We start from the raw sequence: 10,955 nt of genomic DNA on the forward strand, positions 1-10,955 counted from the left end.
CCATAGTTCTTTGTGTCGACTGGAGGCCTTGTATCCCCACCCCAACTCCTCTTTGCTGCTGTTCACGTTGGCAAGTATCTTGTTGTCTTTCTTCAGCTCATGTTTAGGCAGTCACACTTGTGAAAGTTTATGGTGTTGCTCCTGACATTACTAGGAGAAACAATCTCACAGCAAGTTCCCTGATTTGACGCTGGCTTATTTCCATGCTCTCTTCTGCAGTATCCCATGAGTTAAGGAATAGGAGTTGTTTTGTAGATGTATTCACTGGGCCTCTGTTTTTAAGAGGCTGCCTTTGCTGTGCCTTTTACTATGATTTCCTTGGATGCAATGAGACAGGTATCTTTTACTGCTGTCAATATTCTATTCGTTTGTTTGGTTTTGTAGGAAACACATGGTCCTTATGGTCACAGATAGCAACTAGCATAGTAGGGATTTTAAACATGGAAGCTGTTCTCTTCAAAGGAGGAGACTTATCACCTGTTTTCTGCCTAGAAAGCGAGGAGTGTGTATAGTTAATAGCCTGGTGACTGGTGCTCTATCCATTGACCAGACTACACTAAGCTCATCCAGACTCTTATGTTTAAATCAGTCATCCTCAGATCCTTATCCTGAGCCTGGCTTCTCAGTCAGTCTCCACACACCATCTTTATGAAAGAGGTCACATACATTGTACTTAAATATGCCTGAAATAAGCTACCCACTGTCAGACTCTTGAAGTTTGAACCAAACTAGCTACTAAGTCCTGTTAATCCTCACATCTTTCTTGCCTCATGAAATCAATACACTACAGGCCATTGCCATTTATATTCCTTGAAAATTTGGATTTTGTGATGTTTAAGTGTCATTTTCCAATAAATCTGAGATATTTTCCCCTATTATCTGTTTTTTATTTTTCAAATATTTTATCATCTGCTTTTTCTCTCTGTTTTGTCCATCAAGAAGGCTCACTCCATAAATTTTCAAATACTTGGTTGGGTCATGAATTCATCCAAGTTTTATTTGATTTTCTTCAGAGTATTTTTCTGTATTTTGAAATAACCTCTATTTTTATTTGGCCTCATTCTTTCATTATTGCATAACTTCTAGTCTTCTGTTAAGATGCTCTAAGACTTTTTTTTTTTTTTAAAAAAAAACTTAGTTACTTTTCTTTTGGTTCTTTTCTGTAGCTTGTAATTTCTGTTTAATCATTACTGTTTTCCATTTAATGACATTCGATGATATTCTTTCCTATTTTGTTGGTAACTTTTTGTTTTAGCTTTGCCGTTATATTGAAAGTAAGTGGTTTAAATTATTTTTCTGTTACATACAACCTCTACTATCTCTTATGGCAAATTTATATTTTTTTGACTGTATGTGTTCCTATTATATTAGTATACATATGAATGTGCGTGGGTGTGTGTACTTGTGTGTATGTTTGTGCATGTGCATGAACATGCACTTGAGCATGTATAGGCAAATGTTCTCTTCACCAAATTTATTTTGAGGCAGGTATCTCCCTAAACTTTGACTTGTACATTTCAGCCAGAGTGATTGGCAAAGAAGCCCGAGGGCAACCTCACTCCTGTCTCCTTCCCATCACTGAAGTTACAAATACAGGTTTTGTATGAGTTCTGCTGATCTGAACTCAGGTCCTCATGCTTGTATAGAACGCATTTCACTGATGGGTCTATTTCCCCAATACCATATAGTATGATAGTCTCTTTCTTTCTTTCTTTCTTTCTTTCTTTCTTTCTTTCTTTCNCTCTCTCTCTCTCTCTCTCTCTCTCTCTGTGTGTGTGTGTCTGTGTGTGTGCGTGTATATGTATGTAGACCATGCTTTATTGTTTTGATTTTCTCTATGTCTCTGTGCTTTACAGTATGTTGGAATCTAGACATATTTATATCATATTACAAAAGATAATGTTTCGACACACACCATTTGTTATTAGAATTCCTTATTTAATTCTTAATAATTGACCTGATTATCTTAGGGAAGTCTACATCTTTCCAATACAGAATTGTGGTCCTAGTGTTTATAACCAGTATGGGTTGCTTTGATATTCCTACACTTAAAAGGAGTTTTCTGGTTTTTTTCCCTTTTAATCTTGAAATATATATCATTCTACAGATGAAGTCATTAAAATGATGTCGCTTTTAAAGACATACAGATATTTTTATTGTATTCTTTTCCATCCTCCAGTTCTACCCTCCCACTCTGTCTTTGCACAACATTGTGTGCTTTTTCTTGCTGAAAACACACAAGCATAAAAACAAGCATAAAAGTCAAAATAGTAATAATAATAATTATAGTAATAGTAATAGTAATAATAGTTCAATTCGTGTTATCAACTACCAACTAGTGCCCAGCAAGAGGCCACCTCTGGGTTGATTGATATAGCTAAGTTCTCTTCCTTGACCTCTGGTTCTTCACTTTGTTCCTAACAAATAATGTCTGCAGACATTGCTACATCGTTGTGAAAAACACTGGCTGCCTTCCAGGTGGTTCTAGCCTTCCTTAGAGTATACTGAGATGTCACAATTTTCTGCTATGTTTTGAAAAAGCTGCTTTGTTTGGTAAGAACATAAACAGAAATTATTGGATGGTATGCTTCCTGAAGAAGCAGGGTTCTTCAGAGGACATGGGGTGGGAGCATGCCAAGATCCCAAGGCTGACACTGTTTCCTTGGGAATAACAAGTTTCTCAGACCCACAATTGCTATGTGTAAGTTATATTCTTTAGCACTGCTTTTAATTTCTGAAAACTCCCGGAATGAGTAAAATTAAATAGTGAATTTAGAGTTATGATTGCTATGTTAACATTTATAGACAAAAAAAAATCAATTTCTTCCCTGCAGTTTGGAAACCTCACTTCGAATTCTCCGTGAAGCCCAGGCTGACCTCCAGCCCTCTGGCTCTGTCCTCAGGTTCTCAGATGTTAGGATCACAGGTGGGTGCAGCCATGCCTGACATCTATGCTGTTTTCTTTGAGGAATTCAAAATGGGACTCTATTTCTCACACTCACACGCATTTTCAGTATTTTATTTGATTCTTATTGTAAATTCACTAAAAGCTCGAAAGTCAAGAGATATAGGAGTGAAACTGCTAGGTCATTCCTAAAAGGTTTGTTTGCTCGTTTGCTTGTTTATTTTGTGTACACGGCTTTCCCACTCACAGGCTGAGACAAAAGGCCCTTCTCCTTGGCCTTATTTCACTTTTCAAAGACTCTGTTTCATGATCTGTCATTCATGCTGAAGGCTGAACGCCTGACAGGTCGTCAACTGGTTTCTCTCACAGCAAACAATTGTTATCTCCAACAGCCATACTTAGAATATCAAAGCCTCTTCCTGAGTTCTCAGTCTTCAGTCCTAAGGTGAGGAGAATGTTTGCAAACTTCTTATTGTAGTGATTTCATTATGAATCTATATCTTGACTTACAGAAACACAATTATGGACTGATGTGTATACTGTCATATCTATACACAATAATACAGCTCTACTCAATACGGGAAGCATGCATTTCAGTTCTGGAAGTTCACTTTTACTTGTTGAATTTGACTGTTCATTCCTTTACTACTTTATTTGTAACTTTTATTGATTTTTAAATTTAACATAATGTTTTGAAATGCTTTTACTTTGAATCCCCTTTGATTAAAAACATATTTTCCACCTCCTGCTCTGACAGTATCACACCTGACTAGAGCCCAGAAAGAGGCGTTCTATTTTACTATGATGCTGAATTTACTTGTGACTCACTGAATGAAAGTAATTAATGAACTTCACATGCATGCCACTCTAAGAACATGAAAAAAGAGTCACCGTCACCAGTCCGAATGTGCTGAAATTTGTTAAAATTGGAAATAGAAAATACTATTCTTGGCAAACTCTTGGCTACTTATATCCAAACATTGCTGTGAATGACTTTTAGCATTAAAAAGTCAAGCCTATTAAATCACTTTTTAAATATATAATCAAAATAAATATTTTAAGCATATTGACTAAATCTTAATTAAAAGTTGAACACATATCTATTAAACTAAAATTAACCCACTAATTTAATTATATAATGGCAAGTCAAATTTAGAGGTAGAATTAATTTATTTTTTCATGTGGTACATTTTATGTAAATGAAAATAAGCAAAGTAAATAGTTTGAGAGGAATTTAATAAAGCATCATCATTAGAAACAAACAACAAACGATTCTAAAAACCCTTAGTAGATTATGCTACAACTGATTGGCAGACCTGGTCTCAGTTTGAAAAATCTTAATCTGTAGTCGGGGAAATGAAGGAAGACTGCATCCGTAGTGTAATAAGAAAATAAAAGTTCAAATAGAAAAACAGAACTTTTCAACTCCATTACATAGACTGTGGAAATCAAGTCTGTTGGATATTCCATCCTTTTTTGGTAGATAAGAATGTTTAGATTGTAGACTACTAAACAGTGAGAAGTTTAACCTAAGTTCTGACTATGCTCACAAACTCCCTTTATTATGTGTAGAAGGAACATACTGTGCTCTTTATCAGGGAAAGTGAATCCTTTCGTAACAAATGTTCCGACAGGCAAGGCACTGTGTAATGAATACACCTACCTGCTCTTTCTGAACCTTACCAGATATTATTCCAGCACAATACAAACATCTGTGATGGCTGGGGTTAGGACTGTGAGCATACCATGCCTGGCTGTCCTACATTTTCTGATGTCCTTGTATTCTGAACTTTGAGCGCAACACCTTCATATCTGTAGTTGTCTCATATGAAAGACTCTTGTGCCATGGAGGTCGAATGTTCCTCATTCTGGAGCTCAGTACTACATTTTATATTTGACTCACATTTGAGAACTTTTCTCATCAACAGAATTGCAATATTAAAGGCAATATTTTGGGACAATCTCTCAAATGCTTCTGAAATTGTCCAGATAGCATGAGTATGATATACTTGTGTGAAATCACTGTAATACTACTAAATTCAATCATATGGTCCAAGAGTTGCACGGTGCTCCTGCGTTTTCTCAGGAGATGAGATATCACAGAGTTTGCTCCTAATACTCCATATTCCATTTATTGTCAAAGCCATGAAGCTAAAACTATTCACAGCTAGGGAAACTCAGTTGTATGAAATAAGATAATAAAATGGAAAAGCCATGAAGCAGGGTGAGACAATTGTAATTTTAAAATGTCCTAGATGGTCAGCCACCTCACAAGTAACAAACCTCATGTAAGAAACACATCCATGGAAATTTGTATTAAAAACCTGTATTTTCAACATTTTTAATGCATTAAAAGTACATAAAATAGCAATCACTTATTCATATGAATCTGATGCAATCATATATCATTCCCTTATTTGAGGCTTTTATGTCACTTTGTTTCATGCATTTCTTTCTCTGGGAAACAAAGATGAATGTTATTGAGAAAGAGTGTTAAAGCTGGTTAGTTGGCTCAGCAGGTAAAGGTACTTACAGCCAAGCCTGACACTGAAGTTAGATTCCCTGGGACCCATTTAGTGCAAAGAGAGACTTGAGATCCTCTCTGCATCCCATATATTACCCTTTGACTTCTACAAGTGCCCAGTGGCATATGCACACCCCATTCCCCACCTCAAACACAAACATATGTATATACACATATACAAAATAAAAACAAATAAAAGATTAGGAAAGATTTTATGTCTACTCAATTATAGGTACTACGGGAGTGGCAGGTGCTTAATAAAAGGGTCCTATGTATCCACCAGTGGGCATGGGCATTTCATAATAAAAGGTCCCTATATATCAACCAATAGGCATGGGCACTTCAACGGAGCCAATGCCTCTTCTTTTACATTTATTTTTTTCTCATACATTAATTATGTCATGCTCTGAATCATGTTAATGATAATAACGGTTAGACTTGATTACGCCAAGGATGGAGTACTTGCTCATACATTCCTCAATCCTTCTTTACTACTAAAATATTTATGTAGAAATTTAGCAGAACATTTTTTCTATATGGGCTAATCTTCCATTATTTATACATGTCTTCCTTGTTATATATTATGAATTCACGTAGACATCTTAAATTTTTTACTTTCCTAATTGTACATTAAATAAGATGTTCTAAATACTACAAAACACATATGTGACATGCCAAGTAGATGTCTATATAGGAAGGTAAGAAAACTTAAAATGTGCTATGAAATCAACCCTTAAGAGAGCTACTAAAAAGACATTTGTAAAACAAACGCCTTCATATCTTATCAGCATTATATTTAAAAAAATAAGAAATGAAGATAAAAAAAAATTCTAGACAATGAGGCAGCAGACATGATAAAGAGGTGGGTGGTTAGAAATATACAGATTATATAGATTATAGCTTGAAGACATATAGATTTATAGAATGGAGGAACAAGAGAAAGCTGATAATACAAAGGCACAGATACTATAAACTGCAAAACAGGGAGATGATAAAAAAATTGTAAAATGAATTTAAAAAATCTAAATAAAAAAATCTTGACATAATTTAATTACTAGATTATAAGTACAGCTCATCAAATTATTGCCCATTGTCATTTGATTTTAGTTCTCCCATGGTTATATGATGAGTCTATTATTGTCTATGGCATACCTATTATTGTCTATGACATATGCAACCAAAGATGGCTTTTAGCTTTGATACTAGTGAGAACTAATGAAGCAAGGGAAATAAAAGAAATTAGCCATGTGGTCTGATATTTCTAAGGTAACTGGTAGTGAATATTCTTCAGTGTAAGCAATAGTGTACACTAATCATAGCAAACCAACTAGAACAGAAGCTAGAAAAATGAGCTTGAGAAGAGGTCCACAGATCAGCAGTGCATGCCAGAAGCATATGAATTGTGAACTTGTGAATTAGAATCAAGAGTAAGCTAAAAACAACCCCTCAATGTAATATTTTCACAATGATTTTAAAGCCCAGAAAAAAAAAAAAAAAGAAAAGAACCTGAACCCTTTCCTTCTGGGACTGTGAGATTGTACAAAATTTCTGTGAACTATTTTGTTTCAAACTCACACAAATCTTGCACCCTATTTTGCAGGCTGAATCAACATAAACAAAGTATGGTCAGTTAACTGCAGGATAGTTACATGAATAACCCTGAAATACGTGTTGAATTGAATCAGTAATGTCTAGGGTCATCTGCAGAGACCATATGACAGTGTTACTGTCAAATCCATCCACTTAAGAAGCACAGTGAAACCGGAAGCATGGATTTGCAGCAGTGTGGGTTCTGCAAGGCTATAGCTTGTGTTTTTCTGCAAGTGAGATTCTGACAAAGTCAGGGAGCAGCAGGGTTCACTCGTTGCCCTTTTGAGAATCAGATATGACCTGAAGTCCAGCTAAGCTGTCATCCTGGTCATCTCCGAACACTGTCCTGATATAGTCTCTGCTAGCGCTTGCTTTGACTTTTTGTTTGATAATCATTTTACTCCATGACATTTGGCCCTTTTCAGGATCCAGGTTCAGTTTCCTTCCTTAACATTTAGAATAATATTTTCTTGATAATCTAAATTCAGTGGATGTGAAAATAGTTTTATTTTTACTTTTAGCAGTTTTTTTTTTTTTTTTTAGTTCCAAGATTGGGGCTACACAAAAAATATGCTCTGAAAAGAACAGTCTGTCAACTTCCCTCTGGTCCTATTTCCAACTGTAACACTGTCTCTTGGAATGTGCCTTCGTAGGTTGGAAATTTGAGGGGAGAAAGGAGATAAAAGAAATTATTGTCTGAACATATTTATGATGCCAAAAGTGCATTTAATCTTCTCCAATAGAGGAACATTAGATATTATAAAGTCTCATACAAAGAAAGGGTTTTGATCAGTGGGAACCACTACCAAATAGTTGTTGACAATCTGGGCATTGTTTATATGAATAAAAGGCCAAGGACAGTATATAGAATTTTCTGTTAGGTCTTCATATTAATCCTATACTTAAGGATATTAGAAAATATAATTTAACACACATTCTGATGACAAAGGCAGTAATTCCTACATTTGCCAAATAAAATGAAAAAGCAGTAGTGCACGTAAAACTATAGCCCTAATGCATAAGATATTTTTCTTATTTAAGGGTTAATTATCAAAATGCTGAGTGTTACTTATATACAATTCTTAGTTTATGACTCTAATCTTCATTTCTTTTGTAGTTTCTCTTATTTCTGTTGGCTATCTCCCTAAATCCCTCCCTCTCTCCCTCTCTCCCTCTTTCCTACCCTCCCTCTCTCCCTTCTCCCCTCTCCACACCCCTCTCTTATAAGTGTGTCTGAAAGAACGTTGAGGTGGGAGTCACCACTGTGGCTGAATCCTTGTTCAGGTGTTGGAAATCCGATTCACTTCCCACGTTGTGACATTCTTTTGGCTTTGTTTAAGCCATCAGAAAACCACAAGAGATTAGATGGCCTGACCCCATTAAAACTAACAATTTATGGATAATGTAGAGGTCAGGAAAGAGAGGTAGATTCCAGAGGGTTACGCACAGCACCATTCTTCATTTAATTTATACTGTATTTAGCTATAGTTCAATAAACATAACTCAGTGTCATTTGTAAAACCACAAGCATTTCACAAAGTGACAGGAAATTGAAAAAGGAACTATGACCATGTAATCATTCATTTTAATCATTCTTTATGGGGATAATAGGTCAAGGATCCTAAGAAAAGCCTGGCTAAGACATCATTCCATTGAAGGTTCATGTCCTGAGACAGTTCTGGTGACATCAATGACCAGGATAAAAAAAAAAAAAAATCTCCAATCCATAATGTCAAAGAAAAAGTATGAGTATCTTCTTTAAAACATTTTGTTTTAAATGAAGATAATATAAGTAATGAAAATGTATTAATTTTCAGATTCTATGTCATGGTTTAGATTCAAAATATGTGTCACAGGCTAATGCATTCAGTCATTTGATCTCCGGTGGTGGTGTTGTTTCCTGGTGTCTTCTAAGCTTTAGGAGGTAGGGTTTAGGGAGAATAAATGGATTACTGGAAGTGGCCCTTATACTTTACCTCCTGGTTCAATTTCCTGCCTCATCTCTGATTGGGGGTCACTTGGATGTGTGTATGTCCCTGCTGGTCAGATGCACACATGCACCTGCCTGAAGAGACCCACTCTGATTCATCTATAGCTGCAGGCTGCCCTTTCGGTCAGATCTCTTTCTGCTGTCCTAAGCTAAATCATCTCAAACCTAGCCAAATAAAGCTTTCCCCCTTAATGTACTTCTTTGTTTTGTTATTTTATTAGTCATTTTTAAAATTACAACAATGAGAAGGTAACCAATGCAGCTGACATTCTTTCAGAATTTATAAAATTATTTAATTTTAATTATATGTACTTAAAATTACAAATCATGAAAGTTTTAATCAAAATGAATAGTGTGGTATGTTGGTTACATATACCAGGGTAATAGGCATTTAAAAATAATAACACAGAACAGTCAAAGAAACAAAGACGCTTAGCATGCTCGTACTCACTTAGCATGGCGGATGTCTGGCAGAGACCTCTCGAGAGCAATATTGTTGCTGACAAAAATGTTGAAGCCGTTTTCCCTGTAAGCAGAGTCGTCACGGTCCTCTTCAGTAAGGGGGTATGGTTTTCCATGTTCACCTTTCCCTACAAAGAAAGAAAAAGAAATTAGGTTTTCAACTGAAAGAAAATCCATTTCGTATTCCAGAACAGAGAGTCATCAACAGATAATGGAGAATGAAAATGTGAAATTTATACACACTGGCATATTTTTTAGCCTTAAAGAAAAGTTGAAAATACAGCATACACAGAAAAATGATTGAACTGAAATCTATTATATTAAACATGTAAAACAACACCCCCAAAACAAATATTTCATTTTTCTCATATGTACTACTTAGATATTAATTTTTGCATATGTATGTAAGTATACCTGTGTGTGGATGATGGAAGCTGGCATCAATATTACTACCCCAACTTAAACACTAATGTGATTTCTCTAGTGGAGCCTACCTCACAAACATCAAACATGCACACACATAGGCATTACACACACATATGTGTCTACTTTAAAGCAAAGACCATACTAAGATGTGCACTACAAACAGATATATGCATAAAACTTCAGGGCACTAGTGGAAATATTGTTTAGTTTCTTCCTTCATTTGTTCATTAGCTTAGGTACATTTAATGATTTACATGTTATTCAACTGAAACTGAAAACCCAGTAAAGCTAACATTTAGCATTTAAAAAGACATTTATCGCTTACTCTATACTTTTTAAAGACTAAATTGTGTCAATCTTGTAATATGGGCTATTTAACAAAATAACTAATGGATTGCATTTTGGGTACATTGAGTTTATTAGTTCATTTATATGCGATTCCGTGGTTACACATTTCCTTATTTGTTAAAACCTTATTATAATGAATTGCAAATAAAAAACATCACACAATAAAATTAACCAGCCCTGAAGTCTATACATCTCAATGAAAGCCTGAGTTAGAATAGCCATTCTGAAACTACGGAGATTCAGATTGGATTTTACACTTTCAACATCCAATATATTTTTTCAACCCTATCACAGTCCCCTGTGGGAACTAAAAAGAGGGCCCTGGGGAAGAGTGGGGAAGGGAAGGCCCATGCCCCACCAGAGTTCCACCTATGCTCGGGTCAGGCAGACATGGGAAGGCTGCCAGACTCTTCCCACTCAGCCCCGGGTGGGCATCCAAGCCTCTGACCCACTCTTGTGGCGGGTTGGACAAGGGACAGCCAAACCTGGGAGCTCCAGGGCTACTCTGTAAAACCCTGGGGTTATGGGAGAGAGGGATGAGGGATGAGGGGTTCCCACACCGGGGAGAGTGAGCGCAGCAGATCTTGATGAGCATAGACTCTATGGTTTTAGAGCTTTATTATAGAGAAGCAGGGGAAAAGAGAGAAGACAGGAGAGAGAGAGAGAGAGAGAGAGAGAGAGAGAGAGAGAGAGAGAGAGAGAGAGAGAGA

General features: G+C 36.0%; 1 protein-coding gene across 1 annotated transcript in view; it reads right to left on the reverse strand.

The window, feature by feature from the left end:
- Galntl6 (polypeptide N-acetylgalactosaminyltransferase like 6) overlaps positions 1–10,955 on the reverse strand; it is a 1,056,791-nt gene that overhangs the window by 611,210 nt on the left and 434,626 nt on the right. The window contains exon 3 of the mRNA XM_021218705.2: positions 9,461–9,599. Coding sequence (XP_021074364.1) covers positions 9,461–9,599 — 139 coding nt within the window. The remainder of the gene's footprint in view (positions 1–9,460; positions 9,600–10,955) is intronic.

Source organism: Mus pahari, chromosome 19, assembly GCF_900095145.1.
Source record: "Mus pahari chromosome 19, PAHARI_EIJ_v1.1, whole genome shotgun sequence".
Lineage (NCBI taxonomy): Eukaryota > Metazoa > Chordata > Mammalia > Rodentia > Muridae > Mus > Mus pahari.